The sequence below is a fragment of the Hypanus sabinus genome, chromosome 9 (genome assembly GCF_030144855.1).
Source record: "Hypanus sabinus isolate sHypSab1 chromosome 9, sHypSab1.hap1, whole genome shotgun sequence".
Taxonomy (NCBI): Eukaryota; Metazoa; Chordata; class Chondrichthyes; order Myliobatiformes; family Dasyatidae; genus Hypanus; species Hypanus sabinus.
In genome coordinates, this window is record NC_082714.1 from 166,600,590 (window position 1) to 166,623,980 (window position 23,391).

At 46.6% G+C, this 23,391-nt stretch overlaps 1 protein-coding gene across 6 annotated transcripts in view; it reads left to right on the forward strand.

Annotated features, from left to right (window-relative positions):
* ralgapb (Ral GTPase activating protein non-catalytic subunit beta) overlaps positions 1-18,631 on the forward strand; it is a 192,179-nt gene extending 173,548 nt beyond the window's left edge. For all 6 annotated transcript variants that reach the window (XM_059981071.1, XM_059981070.1, XM_059981073.1 and 3 more), the window contains 2 exons: positions 4,456-4,604; positions 13,322-18,631. In XM_059981071.1, coding sequence (XP_059837054.1) covers positions 4,456-4,604; positions 13,322-13,515 — 343 coding nt within the window. In that variant the 3' untranslated portion in view covers positions 13,516-18,631. The remainder of the gene's footprint in view (positions 1-4,455; positions 4,605-13,321) is intronic.
* The last annotated feature ends 4,760 nt before the right edge of the window (positions 18,632-23,391 follow it).

The following is a 23,391-nucleotide window of genomic DNA, read 5'->3' on the forward strand; positions in this document are numbered from 1 at the left end:
ACTTGGCCACAGCTGCTCGTGGCAACAAATTCCACAGATTTACCACCCTCTGACTAAAGTAATTTCTCCGCATCACTGTCTTAAATGGATGTCCTTCAATCCTGAAGTCGTGCCCACTTGTCCTAGGCTCCCCTACCATGGGAAATAACTTTGCCATGTCTAATCTGTTAAGGCCTTTTAGCATTCTGAATGATTCTATGAGATTCCCCCTCATTCTCCTGAACTCCAGGGCATTCAGTCCATGAGCTGCCAGACGTTCCTCATACAGTAACCCTTTCATTCCAGGAATCATTCTTGTGAATCTTCTCTGAACCCTCTCCAATGTCAGTATGTCCTTTCTAAAATAAGGAGCCCAAAACTGCACGCAATACTCCAAGTGTGGTCTCACGAGTGTCTTGTAGAGCCTCAACATTACATCCCTGCTCTCATACTTTATACCTCTAGAAATGAATACCAAAATTGCATTTGCCGCCTTCTCTGCTGACTCAACCTGAGGTTAACCTGTAGGATATCTTGCACAAGGACTCCGAAGTTCCTTTGCATCTCTGCATTTTGAATTCTCTCCCCATCTAAACAGTAGTCTGTCCATTTATTTCTTCCTCCAAAGAGCATGATCTGCATACACTTTACAACATTGTATTTTTTTGCCCATTCCACTAAACTACCTAATTCTCTGCAGGCTCTCTTTCCTCAACACGGCCTGCTTCTCCGCCTATCTTTGTATCATCAGCAAATTTAGCCACAAATCCATTAATCCCATAGTCCAAATCATTGACACACATCATAAAAAGCAACGGTCCCAACACCGACCCCTCTGGAACTCCACCGGTAACCGGCAGTCAGCAGAATAGGATCCCTTTATTCACACTCTCTGTTTTCTACTGACCGGCCAATGCACCACCCATGCTAGAACTCTCCTGTTCCCATGGGATCTTGTCTTGCTAAGCAGCCTTGTGTGGCACCTTGTCAAAGGCCTTCTGAAAATCCAAGTACACCACATCTACTGCATCTCCTTTGTCTACCCTGCTTGTAATTTCCTCAAAGAATTGAAGTAGGTTTGTCAGGCAGCATTTTCCTTTCAGGAATCAATGCTGGCTTTGGTCTATCTTGTCATGTGTCTCCAGATACTTTGTAATCTCATCCCTAACAATCGATTCCAACAACTTCCCAATCACTGATGTCAGACTAACAGGTCTATAGTTTCCTTTCTGCTGCCTCCCACCCTTCTTAAATAGCAGGGTAACATTTGCAATTTTCAAGTCATCCAGTACATTGCCAGAATCTATCAATTCTTGGAAAGATCATCGTTAATGCCTCTGCAATCTCTCCAGCTACTTCCTTCAGAACCCGAGGGTGCATTACAGGGTCCAAGAGACTTATCCACCCTCAGACCATTAACTTTCCTGAGCATCTTCTCAGTCGTAATTTTCACTGTGCATACTTCACTTCCCTTTCACTTGAATGTTCCGTATACTGCAGATGTCTTCCACTGTGAAAACTGATGCAAAATACGCATTCAGTTCCTCTGCCATCTCTGCATCTCTCATTGCAATATTTCCAGCATTATTTTCCATTCGTCCTATATCTACCCTCAACACTCTTTTACCCTTAAAAAAGTTTGTAGTATCATCTTTGGTATTAGTTGCCAGCTTCGTTTCATAATTCGTCTTTTCCTTTCTAATGACCTTCTGCAAGGTTTAAAAAGCTTCCCAATCGTCTATCTTCCCACTAGCTCTGGCTTGCTTGTATACCCTCTCTTTTGCTTTTACTTTGGCTCTAACTTCACTTGTCAGCCACGGTAGTGTTCTTCCATTTGAAAATTTCTTATTTGGAATATATCTGTCTTGCACTTCCCTCATTTTTCGCAGAAACTCCAGCCACTGCTGCTCTGCTGTCCTTCCTACAAATGTCCCTTTCCAGTCAACCTTGGCCAGTTCCCCCCTCATGCTATTATAATTTCCTTTATTCCACTGAAATACCAACACATTGGAATTTAGTTTCTCCTTCTCAAATTTCAAAGTCAACTCTATCATATTGTGATCACTGTTCCCTAAGGGTTCCTTAACCGTAAGCTCTCTTATCACCTGCGGATCATTGCACAACACCCAATCCAGCACAGCTGATCCTTGTAGGCTCAACAACAAGCTATTCAAAAAAGCCATCCCTTAGATATTCTACAAATTCTCTCTTGAGGTCTAGTACTGGCCTGGTTTTCCCAATCCACTTTCATGTTAAAATCCCCAACAATTATCATGACATTGTCCTTCTGACACACCTTTTCTATCTCCTGCTGTAATTTGTATTCCACATCCCAGCTGCTGTTTAGAGGCGTATATACAACTGCCATTAGGGTCCTTTTATTCCTGCCATTTCTTAACTCAACCCATAGAAACTCTACATCTTCTGATCCTATGTCATTCCTTTCTAATGATTTAATATTATTTTTTATAAACAGGGCCACACCAGCCCCTCTACCTACTAACCCATCTTTTTGATACACCGTATATCCTTGGACGTTCAGCTCCCAATGGCAGCCATCCTTTAGCCAAGTTTCAGAGATGGCCACAACGTCATACTTGCCAATCTGTAGCTGAATTTCAGGATCGTCCATCTTATTTCTTATGCTATGTGCATTCAAATATAACACTTTCAGTCCAGTATTTGTTGCTTTCTGTTTTAACTGCACCACTCCTCTGTTGCAGCTATCTTTGACATTTCTTTTTTCCCCTTTCTCAGTCCTATCACTCCGGTTCCCATCCCCCTGCCAAATTAGTTTAAACCCTCCCAAACAGCTCTATTAAACCTGACTGCTCAGATATTGGACCTCTTTGGATTCAGGTGTAACCCATCCTTTTAGTACAGGTTGAACCTTTCCCAGAAGAGGTCCCAATGATCCAGGAATCTGAAGCACTGCCCCCTACACCAGTCTCTCAACCATGCATTAATATGCCTGATCATGCTATCCTTGTGCTCATTAGCACGTGACACAAGCAGCAATCCTGAGATTACTACCGTGGAGGTCCTGCTTTTCAGCTTCCTACCCAACGTTCTGAATTCTGAATTCAATGTTCAGGACCTCCTCCCTTTTCCTACCTATGTCATTGGTACCAATGTGTACCAAGACTTCTAGCTGTTCAGCCTCTCCCTTCTGAATAACAACACACCATGCAGGTATCTCTATCAGGCTGACAGAACCTCCTGTCTGTTCCCCTCACTATGGAATCTCCTATGACTACTGCATTCCTCATCTTCTTCTCTCCCTTCTGCACCACGGAACCAGCCTCAGTGCCAGACTAATCTGCTGGAGTTGACCAGGATGTGACCAGTAGAATAGATGAAGGAGTTATGATAAATTGGATTTTCAGAAGATATCGGATAAAGTCCTGAACATGAGATGGCTCAACGAGGTTGGAGGAATTGGGGGACAGTGTAATAACATGGATCGAGGATTGTTTATTGGGTGAAAGCAAGAGCAAATAGACCCTCTGTAGGATGGCAGCCTGTGACTAGTATCTGTGTTTGGTCCCCAGCCATGAGGAATCATCTACAACTACAATCTGACCAAGGGGACTGAATACCACTTCAACACACAATACTGGAAGAACTCAGCAGGTCTGACAGTTCCTGTGGAAGGAAATAAACTGTTTATTCCTCTCTATAGATGCTGCCTGAACTGCTGAGTTCCTCCTCCTTGAGTGTGTGTGTTACTCTTAGATTCCAGCATCTACAGAGGTCCTTGTGGTTATAGATACCACTTTGACAAGCTTGCTGTTTGAACTTGATTGCATTGTGATGTGACAGGCCATATAAAAGAGGGATGCAGACAAACTGAGTGAATGGATGAGAAACTGGCATATGACTATGTGGGAATGCAAGGTCTGTCACTTGTACACCTAAGAGAAAATGATCAATGAAATGATGAGAGGTTAGACAGTGTTAATGTTCCGAGGGGCCAGGGGTTCTCGTATTCCAGTCACAGCAGAGCAAACCAGCCTGCAGTAAAGCACAAACCAATGGGCTGCATTAGCTTGTGGAATAAGGAAGCGTTGGTGAGGCCTCACCTGGAGTACTATGTACAGTTTTGGCCTCCTTACCTCAGGGAGGATGTCATTGCCAATGATCCCTCCCATTTGTCCAACAATCACGTTGACCCCTGCGCCCCTCCACCATCAGGCATTAGGACAAGGGCCATCGGGGTGGGAAAGCTGAGTCACGAACTATTTCTTTTTTTTAAAAAAAGTAAAGTAGGCACTGGGTTCATGTCTGGAGTTTCTGGAACAGTTTGAGAAGTAGGGTGGATGGTGGAGGAAGGGTCACTGGAACAAAAAGGCTTAACTTTCCTATGCTGGCAGTCTACTGTTTAATGTAACAATGTGTTTTTGATGAATGACTGTTTTCTCCACATTCTCTTGTCTACACTGAGGACCTTTCTGTCACTGGCTCTTATGTTTTTAGAACCACGGCCTCAGACAAGGACGTACCTGTCATTTTCATCCATCCCCTGAGGACAGGTCTGTTCCGAATCAAAGTGCAAGGAGCCACGGGGAAATTCAGCATGGTGATCCCATTGGTTGACGGGATGATAGTGAGTCGACGAGCTTTAGGTAAGAACGGAAGCCGGCAGAGAATTGAACATCCCACTTTGAGGAGATGTGCTCACTCAAGACAAAAGTTTACAGCTCCTGTTTGTCCCTGAGTAATCTATGTTTCATTGTACTGGTCTTGGTTATTTGTGCTATGAAGTCTGAAATACAGAGTTGCTCATCCTCTTGCCAAGTACAAAGGTCACACATTCATTCATTTATCACATGTACATTGAAATGAACAGTGAAATACGTCCTATGCATTAACTAACACACCCAAGGATGTTCCGGGATCAGCCCGCAAGTGTCACCTCACACTCATCAAAAGCTGATAATTTTGTGGACTTTGAAAAAAATAACAAGATTACTACAATCCACTGAGAAGTATTGTTGAGTAAATTACCAACGGAATTAAAATCAAAGCATGGGGATGTTTTCTGTATGTCAGTGCTGTAGTTAATTTTCATGGTACCACACCTAAAACAAGTTGTGCATATGCTAAACTGCTCCTTACTCGGGCTGGATTTGATTAGGAGATTCTTCCTGAGCAAAGCTCCTTTGCCACAGCATTTGCAATTATTGTCCAAATTGTTATGTTTTGTAACTCTAAAACATAAAACTAACTGGAAGAAAAATCAGGGAGTCCAGAATACGAGTCTAACTTCATTTTTACTTTTAAGTACGGTATGCACGTATAATGTGGTGGCATGATGACCTATGCCATTCACGTACTTTTACGTACAGCTGGTAATGAGTTATTTAAACAACAAATGCTTAATCAAATAATATATTTACAGTATTTATCAAATATTACTGAAATATTAAATGCACAACGTTCCTCCCTGTTTAGCTATAAACTCCAACTCAATACTGAATGCATCTCAGCATAAGTACAGTACACAATATCATACAACTACCCATTCAGACCTAAGATTTAATCACTATGTTGTATTTCTTACTCTTGTGGAATACTCTCTTTCCTGTAAAGTGGGATCACTCTGCTTGGCAGGTGAGACTTGTGGCTGTGAAACAATCTCAGGTTTTTTTTTAATTAAGTGCAATCGTGAAGAATTGTCAGATCAGACAAGTAGTTCCCAAAGAGAACTCTGACAGGCCAATCAGATGGTTCACTGCTGCTCAGCGATAGAACGTAAAAAAAATCATATATACAATGGCCCTTCTCTGTGTTGGGGTGTAGGAGTTGACTCTGAGGCTGCAGGAAGTGATTCTGATAGCTCTGAACATCTTTTTTTCTCTAACTTTTGACTCTGGTCTCCTCAACTGATCAATGTGTCGTCTCCAGACGACATCAGACACAATCTCCACCGTGTAGGAGAGTGGTCCAGTTCTGTCCTTAATCTTTCTGAGTACCCACTTTTGATCATCTCCGTAGTCCCTCACCAGGATGGTTTGTCAGGAGTGAAATATCGAACCTCTATGTTTGAGAAGCCCTCAGTTTGACTCGGCTGTTGGTCCTGCATACTCCTCGTGAGATTGGATTTCAGCAGATCCAAAGGACAACCCAGGAAAAGTGCAGCTGGTGCATTGCTGGTAATGGAGTATTCTGTGTTATGACATGCAAGGAGGAAATTGGTGAGCTTCAGATTTAGTGTCAGTGTAGTGTGTTCTGTTGACGTTGCTCACAGTGCATTTTACAGACTCTGGACAAACCTTTCCGCCAAGCCATTTGTAGCTGGGTGGTACAGTGCAGTTGCAATATGTCTTATTCCATTCATTTTTAGGAATAACTGAAACTGTTCCACCACAAACTGTGGTCCATTGTCACTGACTAAGTGTTATAGACAATAGACAGTAGGTGCGGGAGTAGGCCATTCGGCCCTTCTAGCCAGCACTGCCATACACTGTGACCGCCATACACATGGCTGATCATACACATTCAGTACCCCGTTCCTGCCTTCTCCCCATATCCCTTGACCCCGCTATCTATAAGAGCTCTATCTAACTCTCTCTTGAAAGCATCCAGAGACGGCCTCCACTGCCTTCTGGGGCAGAGCATTCCACATATCCACCACTCTGGGTGAAAAAGTTTTTCTGCATCTCTGTTCTAAATGGCCTACCCCTTATTCTTAAACTATGGCCTCTAGTTCTGGACTCACCCATCAGTGGGAACATGCTTCCTGCCTCCAGCATGTCCAATCCCTTAATAATCTTATATGTTTCCGGGAATTAACCTTGTGAACCTATGCTGCACTCCCTCAATAGCAAGAATGTCCTTCCTCAAATTTGGAGACCAAAACTGCACACAGTACTCCAGGTGGGGTCTCACCAGGGCCCTGTACAGCTGCAGAAGGACCTCTTTACTCCAATACTCAATTCCTCTTGTTATAAAAGCCAGCATGCCATTAGCTTTCTTCACTGCCTGCTGTACCTGCATGCTTGCTTTCATTGACTGATGTACAAGAACACCTAGATCTCATTGTACTTCCCCTTTTCCTAACTTGACTCCATTTAGATAGTAATCTGCCTTCCTGTTCTTGCCACCAAAGTGGATAACCTCACATTTATCCACATCAAACTGCATCTGCCATACATTTGCCCACTCACCCAACCTGTCCAAGTCAGCCTGCATTCTCATAACATCCTCCTGACATTTCACACTGCCACCCAGCTTTGTGTCATCAGCAAATTTGCTAATGTTACTTTTAATCCCTTCATCTAGATCATTAATGTATATTGTAAACAGCTGTGGTCCCAGCCCCAAACCTTGCGGTTCCCCACTGGTCACAGCCTGCCATTCCGAAAGGGACCAGTTAATCGCTACTCTTTGTTTCCTGCCAGCCAGCCAATTTTCAATCCATGTCAGTACTCTGCCCCCATACCATGTGCCCTCATTTTGCCCACTAATCTCCTATGTGGGACTTTATCAAAAGCTTCCTGGAAGTCCAGGTACACTACATCCACTGGCTCTCCCTTGTCCATTTTCATAGTTACATAGTGTTCTGGAGAACCTTTCTTGAAAAGAGGCTTCTCTACATTGTGCAAGGCTGTAGTGGAGGCTGTTGGGAGCACTTCTGGCCACATTGTAGCTGCATCCACTGTCAATAAATTTGTGCCTGTGAGTGGTCTGGCAAAATCCACATCAATCATAGAACATAGAATAGTACAGCACAGTACAGGCCCTTCGACCCACAATGTTGTGCTGACCCTCAAACCCTGCCTCCCATATAACCCCCCACCTTAAATTCCTCCATATACCTGTCTAGTAGTCTCTTAAACTTCACTAGTGTATCTGCCTCCACCACTGACTCAGGCAGTGCATTCCACGCACCAGCCACTCTCTGGGTAAAAAATCTTCCTGTAATATCCCCCTTGAACTTCCCACCCCTTACCTTAAAGCCATGTCCTCTTGTACTGAGCAGTGGTGCCCTGGGGAAGAGGCGCTGGCTGTCCACTCTGTCAATTCCTCTTAATATCTTGTACACCTCTATCATGTCTCCTCTCATCCGCCTTCTCTCCAAAGAGTAAAGCCCAAGCCATCTTAATCTCTGATCATAATCCATACTCTCTAAACCAGGCAGCATCCTGGTAAATCTCCTCTGTACCCTTTCCAATGCTTCCACATCCTTCCTATAGTGAGGCGGCCAGAACTGGACACAGTATTCCAAGTGTGACCTAACCAGAGTTTTCTAGAGCTGCACCATTACCTCGTGACTCTTAAACTCTATCCCTCGACTTATGAAAGCTAACACCCCATAAGCTTTCTTAACTACCCTATCTACCTATGAGGCAACTTCCAGGGATCTGAGGACATGTACCCCCAGATCCCTCTGCTCCTCCACACTCCCAAGTATCCTGCCATTTACTTTGTACTCTGCCTTGGAGTTTGTCCTTCCAAAGTGTACCACCTCACACTTATCCGGGTTGAACTCCATCTGCCCACTTCTGCATCCTATCAATGTCTCTCTGCAATCTTCGACAATCCACTTTCCTCTACTCTAGTGGTCACCAACCTTTTTAAGCCAAAGGTCCTCTACCTCAGCTTTAGTTCAAGGCAAGATCAACCCCAGAGCAAGTAGTTACACACATGCACACCGGGGCAGAAAAGACCAGAAGTAAAACCCTGCAACCCAGAAGTAGAAATAATGTAAGAACACCAGGGGTACCCACCCTTTTATGCAGTGCGGACCGGTTTAATATTGACAATATTCTTGTGGACTGGCCGACGGGGGGGGGGGGGGGTTGGGGGGGGGTGTTAAACACGACGGGAATACAGTGATACTCAAAGCAGGTTCCATATGTCCAGTCTATTCCGCAATTTCGTGGCTCTCGGCACTTAGCTTCTGTCCCGCGCTGCTCACAAAGCTCAATGGGTTTGCCTTTAAGTGCTGGGTGCTCGGACTCAAGGTACTGAAGCAGTTTTGAGGGCTTCATTGCCTCAGACAGCCTGAACTCCAGCCTCCCGCCACCTGACGCCTTGGCCAGGTGCAGTGGGTAGGGCGAGAGGACAAGGTCGGGGCCGGAGGTCCCCGTACCGGGGAGGGCGGCAGTCGCAGTCTGGACAGGGCGACCGACCGAGTGAGGAGTGTAACAGGGAGTGGACCTGCCCCCACCCCCGGTAGGATCTATCTAAAGTTTGTTTCAGTAGATCACAGCGAGGTAGCTGCTCTGATACTTAAGAAATGCTGAGCGCGAATTAGGCCGTATGCGAATGTTTTAGCACCGGCTTCCCCGCGAACATTCAGTGTGCTAAACAGGTTTGGAGGCAGCGCTCCAGGCCAGTAGCAACGGCACTTCCCGCCGACCGGCCGCCCGAGGCCAACCAGTGATCCCTGGTGCGAGGGTATCACTGCATTTAGGCGACTCGTGACCTCAAGTGCGTTCAAGTTCAACAGTGGGCTAACAGGGAATGAGGAATGGTGCAGCAGACTCATATTGTTTCCTCCCGGCCCGGTGGTTGAGGACCACTGAATTACACTGTGTAGTGCGGGGAGGAGCTACACACATGCGCACTGAGCAGAAAGAACGGAACTAAAACCCCGCAACCCGGAAACAATCTCTGAACAATATTTGTGTATTTATTTTTCTTTTTTTTTCGGGATCTACTAGGAAAGTCTCAAAGGTCAACCAGTCGATCGCGATCGACGGGTTGGCGACCACTACTCTACACTATCTACAACACCACCAACCTTTGTGTCGTCTGCAAACTTGCCAACCCACCCTTCTACCCCCACATCCAGGTCATTAATAAAAATCACAAAAAGTAGAGGTCCCAGAACAGATCCTTGTGGGACACCACTAGTCACAACCCTCCAATCTGAATGTACTCCCTCCACCACAACCCTCTGCCTTCTACAGGCAAGCCAATTCTGAATCCTCCTGGCCAAACTTCCCTGGATCTCATGCCTTCTGACTTTCTGAATAAACCGACCGTATGGAACCTTGTCAAATGCCTTACTAAAATCCATGTAGATCACATCCACTGCACTACCCTCATATATATGCCTGGTCACCTCATTAAAGAACTCTATCAGGCTTGTTAGACACAATCTGCTCTTCATAAAGCCATGCTGACTGTCCCTGATCAGTCCATGATTCTCTAAATGCCCATAGATCCTATCTCTAAGAATCTTTTCCAACAGCTTTCCCACCACAGACATAAGGCTCACTGGTCTATAATTACCCGGACTATCTCTACTACCTATTTTGAACAAGGGTACAACATTTGCCTCCCTCCAGTCCTCTGGTACTATTCCTGTGGACAACGAGGACATAAAGATCCTAGCCAGAGGTTCAGCAATCTCTTCCCTCACCTCATGGAGCAGCCTGGGGAATATTCTGTTAGGCCCCGGGGACCTATCCATCTTAAATGTATTTTAACAACTCCAACACCTCCTCTCCCTTAATATCAACATGCTCCAGAACATCAACCTCACTCATATTGTCCTCACCGTCATCAAGTTCCCTCTCATTGGTGAATACTGAAGAGAAGTATTCATTGAGGTCCTCGCTCACTTCCACAGCCTCCAGGCACATCTTCCCACCTTTATCTCTAATCGGTCCTACCTTCACTTTTGTCATCCTTTTGTTCTTCACATAATTGAAGAATGCCTTGGGGTTTTCCTTTACCCTACTCGCCAAGGCCTTCTCATGCCCCCTTCTTGCTCTTCTCAGCCCTTTCTTAAGCTCCTTTCTTGCTAGCCTATATTCCTCAATAGACCCATCTGATCCTTGCTTCCTAAACCTCATGTAAACTTGCCTTCTTCCACCTGACTAGATTTTCCACCTCACTTGTCACCCATGGTTCCTTCACCCTACCATTCTTTATCTTCCTCAGTGGGACAAATTTATCCCTAACATCCTGCAAGAGATCCTTAAACATCGACCACAATGTCCATAGTACATTTCCCTGCAAAAGCATCATCCCAATTCATGCCCACAAGTTCTAGCCTTATAGCCTCATGATTTGCCCTTCCCAATTAAAAATTTTCCTGTCCTCTCTGATTCTATCCTTTTCCATGATAATACTAAAGGCCAGGGAGCGGTGATCACTGTCCCCCCAGATGCTCACCCACTGAGAGATTTGTACCTGACTCGGTTCGTTACCTTTCTGCTTCTCTTTCCTCAAATCCTCTCTATATGTTAGATCTGGATTTACTCCTTGCACTTCTTTCACTGCTCTATCGCTCCAGGTCCCATCCCCCTTGCAAATTAGTTTAAACCCCTCCCGAACCATGCTAGCAAACCTACCTGCAAGGATATTGCTCCCCCTCGAGTTCAGGTGCAACCCATCCAATCTGTACAGGTCTCACCTTCCTCAATAGAGATCCCAATGATCCAAAAATCTAAAACCCTGCCCCCCTGCACCAACTCCTCAGCCACGCATTCAACTGCCATCTCCTCCAATTCTTACCATCTCTATCATGTGGCACTGGCAGCAATCCTGAGAACGCCACCCTTGAGGTCCTGGTCTTCAGCCTTCTGCCTAGTTCCCAAAACTCACACTTCAGGACCTCATCCCTCTTCCTGCCTATGTCGTTGGTATCAACATGTATCACGACTTCTGGTTGCTTTCCCTCTCGTGCCAGGATGTCATGCACCCAGTCAGAGACATCCCGGACCCTGGCACCCGGGAGGCAACAAACCATGCGGGTTTCCTTCTCACGTCCACAAAATCTCCTGTCTGCTCCCCTGACTATAGAGTCTCCAATAACGACAGCTCTCCTCATCTCCGTCCCATCGTGGCTCACACCTGGTCGGTCGTCCTCACCAACAGCATCCAGGATGGTAAACTTATTATTCAGGGGAATGGCTACAGGGGTGCTCTGCACTGCCTGTCTACTCTCCTTCGCTTTCCCCCCTCGGACTGCCACCCAACCACTTGCTTCCGGCAGCCCAGGTGTGACTACCTCCCTGTGGCTCTCATCAATGACTGCCTCATTCTCCCTCATGAGTCGAAGGTCATCCAGCTGCTGCTCCAGATCCCTCACATGGTCTTCCAGATCGCCCAGCCACAAGCACTTCTGGCAGATGTGACTCTGCAGGAGAGGGGAATTCCCCCAAGACTGCCACATCTCACAGGAGAGGCAGATCACCGTCTCAGGAGGCATTGTAAAGACTAACTGGGAGCAAGCTCATCTTCCGCCTCTTCTCGTCGAAGCCTCTCAAGTCAAAGCCTCAAAGTTCCACTCCTTCACTGGCTCACTCACTCACATCACTCACACAATATATTTACAGTATTTATCAAATATTACTGAAATTTTAAATGCACAACTAGCTACCCCATATGAGGACCTGGGCTATAAATCCCAGCAGTCTCCCCAGCTCAGAGAGGCCATGTTTTGGGATGAACTGTGAGATAGGAGCACAGATCAGACCAGGTATTGGGGTGGCTTGTACATATTAATGAGGTTTCTCATCATGTCGGGGCAGTATGGGCTGTCAGTAATGTGTGACAGGACAAATAGATTGAATAGATTTCATGGACCCACTGACAACAAGTCTGAGGAGGCAGGGACTTACAGGGGTGTGGGGTGCCTTCCACACGTGGTTAGTGGAAAGGAGATTGAGAATGAAAGTTGTTTAAAAGCAATGTTTGGTGCAAACCACACATTTCACTATATGTTACTGTGTACCTGTGATCAATCTGAATATGAAACTGGGCAAACATTCAAGATGTAAAAGTGTTATTTAAGAATAACTTGAAAAGTTGAAGCTGTTTACGAACAGAGGAGTGATGAGCCTGCAGGGTTCTGGGCTAGGGCTAGTTCTGGCCAAGCTGAGGTTCATTAGCTATCCTTGAAGTTGGATAGGGCTGTGCACAGGCAAAGACGGGTGTGGTCACTCAGATTCCTTCAGTGCCAATGGAGAACCAGTTGGCTTTTGCAAGAATTTCACTGCTTAATATTGCCTTCTGTCTCCTATATCGGCTCAGTTCCAGTTTTCAAACTAACTTGCATTCTCTAGCTGCAGTTCTCCAAATGTTAATCAGGTATTGTGTTTACCAGTTAATGATCAACAACCATAGGCCCTGCAGTAACAACAGTGTTTGACTTGTGTGGGCAGCATGCTTGCAGGGTGTCATTCACAGACCTTGAAAACAAAGGTGGGAGGATGGAGGGCGGGGAGGCATTAAAATGCTTTTTCATACAGTTCGTGCATGACTTTGTACCTACTCTGCTCAGCATGGGGTTGGCCAATTTCAGAGAGTGAATACAGGGATGGGAGTGTTTACAGGAACAACTGTATTAATCACCCACATGCATGTTTTCCTGCTGCAGGGTTTTTGGTCCGACAGACGATTATAAACATTTGCCGACGGAAGAGACTGGAGAGCGACTCCTACAACCCGCCCCATGTGCGTAGGAAGCAGAAGATTGCTGACATCGTCCACAAGTATCGCAACAAGCTGCTGGAACCGGAGTTTTACACCTCGCTCTTTCAGGAGGTGGGACCAAAACACCTGAACCCATAGGCGAACGATCGGAGATCCGTGCAGAGTATTTATAAGCTATTTTACTACTTGGGCACTTGGCCACTGAAGAATGTGATACGAAGTACCGACTGGCATCCGGAGTTCTGGAAAGCAGTATATCCCAGCTGGTTCTGTGTAAATGTGTATTAAGGACGTAAAGTTGATTTTTGAGAAATATGTAAAGCCCATTTTATACTGAACTTCAAGACAGCCTTACTGAACATAACCAAATTTGTGTACAGTACCCAGAATCTGTATTATGTATTGTATCTTTGATCAGCTGTGTGGCACGGTGTGCACTAGTGCTACTGTCTTAGCTTGTCAACTCTGCACTCAATCCTGCACGGGTAGACAGTTCTGGAAGTGAAGTGACTCTAGGGCAGTCTCAGTCCAGGGAACAGTAGCAGTGACTCATGGTTGGCACCAAAACTAAAGGGAATGGGACTGGTGCTGGGAGGAGAAGGAAATGTCCTAGTCATTTGTTGGCCGATGTCAGTGATTTTTATGAAAACCCCAAATCGATTAGAGTTGAATTCTTGATGCCAGGCAATGTGCTTTCTGTAGGCTGGCAGACACTCATCCTGTAGCCACCCTGATGGTGGTAACACACGATCACTTAGCACAACACCTAGTACAGTTGGAGGATATCAATGCGCCTTCATCATGTCCTGCAAGCAATGATGAGGAAATGCACTGCTAGTAAGAGGAATGAAGAGTAACTGAGGAATATGGAGAGGGTGGAGGCTGTGGAGATGAGGAGGTTCACACAAGACAATAATGATAATGGTCCTTTGCATCCCAACTCCGTGATTCTTCCTCACTGTCCCCACCCCTTGTCAGAAATTAAATGCCACTCATGAACTTAATTTTGCAATTGACCTTGAGATTTATTTGCAGATATATTACCCTGGCAATCAATCTGAGTCAAGTTCCTGAACAGCTTGCTGCTGTGGATTACCATTGAGGTATCTTGTTGCTTCTTATTTTGAACCCCTGCTCTGCGACCTTGCGATGGTTCTGCAAAAGCCATCTCAGGAAGCTGTTCTCCTAGAGGGGCAAATTTCCCTTGTTCCCAGTAAATCTGACCAAGATCAACTTAAGCTGCAAAATCATGCAATAAAATCCACTGACCAAGGCTGTAGTTTAAAAACTAAAGTGACCCTAAAAATCCCTGACTTTGTTCAGAAGCCTCCCACACAATTAGTATTTCATCATTTTTCATAAATCACAGACCATTTAAAATGCTTTTACATTTGTTAGCTCTGTTTAATGTTATTTTAACTTGAGTCTTCTCGTCCCATTTGAGGAAATAATGGTTATTTTTGAAGGTGTCTCTGTTTGCAAGTATTTAATTTGTCATTGGAACCATGTTACAAATTACACAAACTACTATTTTCCAACCAAAGATCTAGTAAGTGAATGAAACAGTGTCATGAAACAGGTCACATGTTATTGAGCCAGTTTTGACATTTACCATATCTATCTTAAACATCACTATAAGTAAAGAACACGCTGCTCACTGTATGTGCATCCTATTCCGTCACTGGGACAGCTCGCAAGTACTGCTATTGTAGATGCCCTACTGGGGGTGAAAACATTAATTCAATGCATCGTTCCCAGAAATGAGAAGTCCCCAGTTGCTGCTTGGTGGTAAGCAGACAGGAGTGACCCAGGGTCCAGCTGAATGATTGATGCGGCAGGTCTTGGTGAATTACTTCCATAGACCTCTCAGTCGCTCGGGTTGATCTGATAAATAATAATTGGTTTTATATTTCCTTTGGCTTTGGTTTATCCTTGTACAGACTCCCGAGATGTGGGGTGAGATGTGCAATGCATTGGGAGTAGAGAAGATCTGGAGATGTTGCTGAGAAAAAAATTGTCACAGTGCAGAACTGCACTGTTTTCACTTTGCACATAACTAGACTCTTTGTGTGCCTACCAAACATATCATCAATACTTACAGCCAGCACCAACCTGGGGGCATGCTGGAGTCAGCCAAAGGGAGAAGTACTTAGGGGCAGGTACTAGCAAGAGCTACAGGTAGCTTGACATTAGCCTCACTGTGTGGGGTCTTTGTATCTTCACTTTCTCTTCACAATGGTGCTTTTAGTTTATGAAACTATGTGTGTTTTTAAAAATTTCTTTTTCATAATTCTGTCACTCTGCGTCACCTTCCTCACCCAATTTCCAAGAATCAATGTAGCCAACAGCTGTAAAGTAACTGAAAAGCAAATCCGGATCCAGTTTGTAAAATGTCATAGGCAAGCATTGTCATAGGATGAATATTTCAAAGCCTGGATTGTATTAATCAGTCTATGATTATCTCAGTTGGTGAGTTGTGTTGCTCTGGTGTGCAGTCACATAATTCTGGTTTCAGTGGGAAGGAAATTACATTTTGCCTATAAGTAACTCAAACTTCTGTGTTTGTTTCAAGTCCTATTAACAGATTTTATTCAGTTCCCTCAACTCCTCAGAACAAGACCCTAACTTCAGATATTCCAACAAGCTAGAGTGCAATTAAATCAGCAGGTCAGTTCCTCCAATAAAATCAAAATGGCTTTTGGAGTTCAGCATTTAGTAAACTAAAAATTGCCCATTTGGGGAGATGTGCCACAGCTGGGCGATTAAGCTATTCTCAGCCTTTGAGAGGCTGTTTCTGATGGTGTTAAATCCCACCACTGCCCTCGCCCTCCCCCCTCCATCCAGTCCAGGGTTTGCCACCCTGGGGTCCATGACCTCTTGTTTTGGTCCATGGCATAAAAAGCGTTGGGAATCCCTGCTCCAATCCAAGAAACTGGACAGTGAGACCATCTGGTCAGACCTTACCACGCCTAATCTGACACAGTTCAACTGGTTGTATTAAAGCAAAGTTTGAAAATTCCAGTGAGGCTACTGGGACTTTGCTGATATTTCTAAAGCCTGGACAGAAACAATCAGCTCTGCTTCTTAAACCACTCCCAGTGATCCACCAGTTAACTAAAAACTTACTGTATTTCTGTGTGTGTACCATATATAAAAAGAAACCAGAACTGATGAGACACCACCCTGTTGGTATTTAATTTTAAAAACATTATCCCCAGTCACTGAGGCAGGACACAGGTACAGTTGTGTCCGTCCATCCCCAACCCAGAAGCCCGTCATCCCCTCCTTGTTTCACTCCATCACCTTCTGACTGTGCTGGGAGGTGGGGTAGAGGGTCTCGCTGATATTTACCCAAGTGGCTTTTGTGTTAGCTTGTCATGTGCAGTTGGCGCCACACTTCCTGCACTGCAACACTTCACACTTAGGTCTTTAGCTCTAAAGTGTCTGAAGCACCTGGGGTATGAAAAATATTCTAAAAACACCAGAGTTTCTCTCCCACTGTCCAGTGTCTTTGGGTCTCAGCACAGGGTTTGACCATGGTTTGGAATTTTGGTCATCTTGAGTCAATTAATGCATTCAGAACCAGCATCATTGTGTTTTATGATCCCTGCACCCCTCCCCTTCCCCAGGAATACAGTATCCACAGTAGGCAGCCCCTCAGAAACCTCTACATTTTATGTGTGGCTGCCCCCTTGCAGTGAGTATCTTGTTCCAGAGTTAAAACCAGATTCCAGTATGCTTCACTCAAACTGGCCTTAGTGAGCTAACAATGATGAGAGCAAGGAGCACAGGATCATTGTCAGGACCTGTCTGAGGTTCATGGTCATCTGCGGTGTCGGCTCAGTGTGGTCAGCGCAGCACAGATGTCTGTGTGTATGTACCGGTCTGTCAGCAGATCAAACTCTGACCATGAACCTCCATGAAGCAGGCACAGTTGTGATAGATTCTGCTTTTCTACCCTGCCTGCTGGTACTCAACATGTTAATGACTGCAGGGGTCCTTAAGGAGCCAGGGAGCCTGGCAGGTTGGGAACAATACAATATCATGGCAGCTCTTCACTCTGTGAGATCTTCTCACCAAAATGATTTTAAACTTTGCCCGAGAATAAAAGTTTCACTTGTTTTCATCCAAAGTTCCTAAAGGTCGAACTTTACTATTAGAAATTGGCTGACTTGCCTCGAATTCATGTGTTGGTTGTGTTGTACAGAAATTGATGTTGGTTTAAGGAGAGGTGGGGAGACTACTATTTATCCCTCATTCTTTCTGGAAATGCTGCCTTCATAATTAGAATGTACAGCATGGGACAGAGCCCATCTTCTTGCTAGTCTTCTGCCCAGAGACCATCTGCTTCTCGGCAACGTAAAGTATAAACTCTGATTTCCAGCAGTGAAAATGGTGAGAGAACATTCCACGGAAAGAAAACCAGTTTACATCAAAGACCTTTCATAAAAGTTCACCAACTTTAACTCTTAAACCATCAGACAAGCAGAATGTTTATCGCCTTGCCTGATTTTCATTTCATGCTACCACAACTATAAATATGGCCCTTTCTCCTGTGGATCAGACGCAGCTCTGGGAAGTATGCTGCACTTCACATCAGCAGCAGGTAAAACATACTGTGACACCAAAGAAAGTTGTTTAACCTAAACCATGGTTTCTGCAGGTTGCTGGTGTCAGGTCTGCAGATGTGCCTGCTGCTGCTTCACTAGACAGGCACCAGAATGAACCTGTCCACATTCCACTCTATCCATTAACACTCGATGTCACAGTTGAGGGCCACTTGCTTCTCAGAAGCAAACAAGACCCAGAACACCTTAAATCTATTCCGATAAAAGTTCTTTCCCCTTATGAATTTACTTTGTGTTCTTCACCTTTTGTTCCAATGTAGACCGTACGTGCTTCAGGCTCAGTTTATTAGATTCCAGCAAATTTGTAGGAAACGCTGACCATAACTGTGATCCAGCTGTGTGGGTGAGTGAATAACTCGGCTGACAGGACACCCACTGTTGAAGCTTTTCCAGTGGTTATCTGGTCCCAGACAGCTCCAGCTCCCTGGGTTTGATGGAGTTAGGTTCAGGTTAATTCAAAGGGGAGGCTCACTATTTGTGACAAATTGTGTGCAATCATTGTGGAAGTAAACAGTGAAGTAACTTGGCATAATGCATTTCTGGAGGGTAATTTAAGTGTTCCATTTTCTGTAAATAATGCTGACTTTGATTTGAGATGTATAATAAAGAAGGATCAGTGTATCAAATAGTCCAGGTGGTTGTCCTCTCTGTCTAAACTCTTTCCTAGGATCGGCACAGAGTTTGTATTTATACCAATTCAATATGTCAAAGAGAAATTTATGGACTGAATGTGCCCCGTGTGTTCAATAAAATTCCAAGAGCTTCTCAAACCTTAACACTTATTCAAAGGGTTTGGTAATAGTGGGCTGGTTTTTCAATGGAATCTGAGCAAATCTCTGATTGACTGGAGATGAACATGGGGGAGACAGAGTTGTCCTATCTATTTTATTAAGGGTATATGAAGTCTAACAGAAACTGCGCATGGACAGTCCCAAGCCTGACTGTGAAAGGCTAGCAAGCCCATCCTGTAAAAAAATACAAGACCTGTAGAAATGTAAACAGAAGCTCCAAAGACTTCATTCCTGGGAGAGGACAGATACACCAAGAACTCATCCCTGGGAGAGGACAGATACACCAAGAACTCATCCCTGGGAGAGGACAGATACACCAAGAACTCATCCCTGGGAGAGGACAGATACACCAAGAACTCATCCCTGGGAGAGAACAGATACACCAAGAACTCATCCCTGGGAGAGGACAGATAAACCAAGAACTCATCCCTGGGAGAAGACCGATACACCAAGAACTCATCCCTGGGAGAAGACGGATACACCAAGACCTCATCCCTGGGAGAGGACAGATACACCAAGAACTCATCCCTGGGAGAGGACAGATACACCAAGAACTCATCCCTGGGAGAGGACAGATACACCAAGAACTCATCCCTGGGAGAAGACAGATACACCAAGAACTCATCCCTGGGAGAGGACGGATACACCAAGAATTCATCCCTGGGAGAAGACCGATACACCAAGAACTCATCCCTGGGAGAAGACCGATACACCAAGAACTCATCCCTGGGAGAGGACAGATACACCAAGAACTCATCCCTGGGAGAAGACGGATACACCAAGAACTCATCCCTGGGAGAAGACGGATACACCAAGAACTCATCCCTGGGAGAAGACGGATACACCAAGAACTCATCCCTGGGAGAAGACGGATACACCAAGAACTCATCCCTGGGAGAAGACGGATACACCAAGACCTCATCCCTGGGAGAGGACGGATACACCAAGACCTCATCCCTGGGAGAAGACGGATACACCAAGAACTCATCCCTGGGAGAGGACAGATACACCAAGAACTCATCCCTGGGAGAGGACAGATACACCAAGAACTCATCCCTGGGAGAGGACAGATACACCAAGAAATCATCCCTGGGAGAGGACAGATACACCAAGACCTCATCCCAGGGAGAGGACGGATACACCAAGACCTCATTCCCGGGAGAGGACGGATACACCAAGACCTCATTCCCGGGAGAGGACGGATACACCAAGACCTCATTCCCGGGAGAGGACGGATACACCAAGAACTCATCCCCGGGAGAGGACGGATACACCAAGAACTCATCCCCGGGAGAGGACGGACACACCAAGAACTCATCCCCGGGAGAGGACGGATACACCAAGACCTCATCCCTGGGAGAGGACGGATACACCAAGACCTCATCCCTGGGAGAGGACGGATACACCAAGACCTCATCCCTGGGAGAGGACGGATACACCAAGACCTCATCCCTGGGAGAGGACGGATACACCAAGACCTCATCCCTGGGAGAGGACAGACACACCAAGACCTCATCCCTGGGAGAGGACGGACACACCAAGACCTCATCCCTGGGAGAGGACGGACACACCAAGAACTCATCCCTGGGAGAGGACGGATACACCAAGAACTCATCCCTGGGAGAAGACGGATACACCAAGACCTCATCCCTGGGAGAAGACGGATACACCAAGACCTCATCCCTGGGAGAAGACGGATACACCAAGAACTCATCCCTGGGAGAGGACAGACACACCAGGAACTCATCCCTGGGAGAAGACGGATACACCAAGAACTCATCCCTGGGAGAGGACGGATACACCAAGACCTCATCCCTGGGAGAGGACGGATACACCAAGACCTCATCCCTGGGAGAAGACGGATACACCAAGACCTCATCCCTGGGAGAAGACGGATACACCAAGACCTCATCCCTGGGAGAGGACGGATACACCAAGACCTCATCCCTGGGAGAGGACGGATACACCAAGACCTCATCCCTGGGAGAGGACGGATACACCAAGACCTCATCCCTGGGAGAGGACGGAGACACCAAGACCTCATCCCTGGCAGAGGACGGACACACCAAGAACTCATCCCTGGCAGAGGACGGACACACCAAGAACTCATCCCTGGCAGAGGACGGACACACCAAGACCTCATCCCTGGCAGAGGACGGATACACCAAGACCTCATCCCTGGGAGAAGACGGACACACCAAGACCTCATCCCTGGGAGAGGACGGACACACCAAGACCTCATCCCTGGGAGAGGACGGACACACCAAGAACTCATCCCTGGGAGAAGACGGATACACCAAGACCTCATCCCTGGGAGAGGACGGATACACCAAGAACTCATCCCTGGGAGAGGACGGATACACCAAGAACTCATCCCTGGGAGAGGACGGATACACCAAGACCTCATCCCTGGGAGAGGACGGATACACCAAGAACTCATCCCTGGGAGAGGACGGATACACCAAGAACTCATCCCTGGGAGAGGACGGATACACCAAGTACTCATCCCTGGGAGAAGACGGATACACCAAGAACTCATCCCTGGGAGAGGACGGATACACCAAGACCTCATCCCTGGGAGAAGACGGATACACCAAGACCTCATCCCTGGGAGAGGACGGATACACCAAGACCTCATCCCTGGGAGAGGACGGATACACCAAGACCTCATCCCTGGGAGAGGACGGATACACCAAGAACTCATCCCTGGGAGAGGACAGATACACCAAGAACTCATCCCTGGGAGAGGACGGATACACCAAGAATTCATCCCTGGGAGAAGACCGATACACCAAGAATTCATCCCTGGGAGAAGACGGATACACCAAGAACTCATCCCTGGGAGAAGACGGATACACCAAGAACTCATCCCTGGGAGAAGACGGATACACCAAGAACTCATCCCTGGGAGAAGACGGATACACCAAGAACTCATCCCTGGGAGAAGACGGATACACCAAGAACTCATCCCTGGGAGAAGACGGATACACCAAGACCTCATCCCTGGGAGAGGACGGATACACCAAGACCTCATCCCTGGGAGAGGACGGATACACCAAGACCTCATCCCTGGGAGAAGACGGATACACCAAGAACTCATCCCTGGGAGAGGACGGATACACCAAGAACTCATCCCTGGGAGAGGACGGATACACCAGGAACTCATCCCTGGGAGAGGACGGATACACCAGGAACTCATCCCTGGGAGAAGACGGATACACCAGGAACTCATCCCTGGGAGAGGACGGATACACCAAGAACTCATCCCTGGGAGAGGACGGATACACCAAGAACTCATCCCTGGGAGAAGACGGAGACACCAAGACCTCATCCCTGGAAGAGGACAGATACACCAAGATCTCATCCCTGGGAGAGGACAGATACACCAAGATCTCATCCCTGGGAGAGGACAGATACACCAAGAACTCGTCCCTGGGAGAGGACGGATACACCAGGAACTCATCCTTGGGAGAGGACGGATACACCAGGAACTCATCCCTGGGAGAAGACGGATACACCAAGACCTCATCCCTGGGAGAAGACGGAGACACCAAGACCTCATCCCTGGGAGAGGACGGACACACCAAGACCTCATCCCTGGGAGAGGACGGACACACCAAGACCTCATCCCTGGGAGAAGACGGATACACCAAGACCTCATCCCTGGGAGAGGACGGATACACCAAGACCTCATCCCTGGGAGAGGACAGATACACCAAGAACTCATCCCTGGGAGAAGACGGATACACCAAGACCTCATCCCTGGGAGAGGACAGATACACCAAGAACTCATCCCTGGGAGAGGACGGATACACCAAGACCTCATCCCTGGGAGAGGACGGATACACCAAGACCTCATCCCTGGGAGAGGACGGATACACCAAGACCTCATCCCTGGGAGAGGACGGATACACCAAGACCTCATCCCTGGGAGAGGACGGATACACCAAGAACTCATCCCTGGGAGAGGACGGATACACCAAAAACTCATCCCTGGGAGAGGACGGATACACCAAGACCTCATCCCTGGGAGAGGACGGATACACCAAGACCTCATCCCTGGGAGAGGACGGATACACCAAGACCTCATCCCTGGGAGAAGACGGATACACCAAGACCTCATCCCTGGGAGAGGACAGATACACCAAGAACTCATCCCTGGGAGAGGACAGATACACCAAGATCTCATCCTTGGGAGAGGACAGATACACCAAGAACTCATCCCTGGGAGAGGACGGATACACCAAGACCTCATTCCTGGGAGAGGACGGATACACCAAGAACTCATCCCTGGGAGAGGACAGATACACCAAGAACTCATCCCTGGGAGAGGACGGATACACCAAGAACTCATCCCTGGGAGAGGACGGATACACCAAGAACTCATCCCTGGGAGAAGACGGATACACCAAGAACTCATCCCTGGGAGAGGACAGATACACCAAGACCTCATAAGAACGTAAGAAATAGGAGCAGGAGTCGGCCATCTGGGCCATCGAGTCTGCCCCACCATTCAATGAGATCATGGCTGATCTGTCTGTAAACTCAGCTCCATCTACCTGCTTTTTCCCCATAACCCTAAATTCCCCTACCAT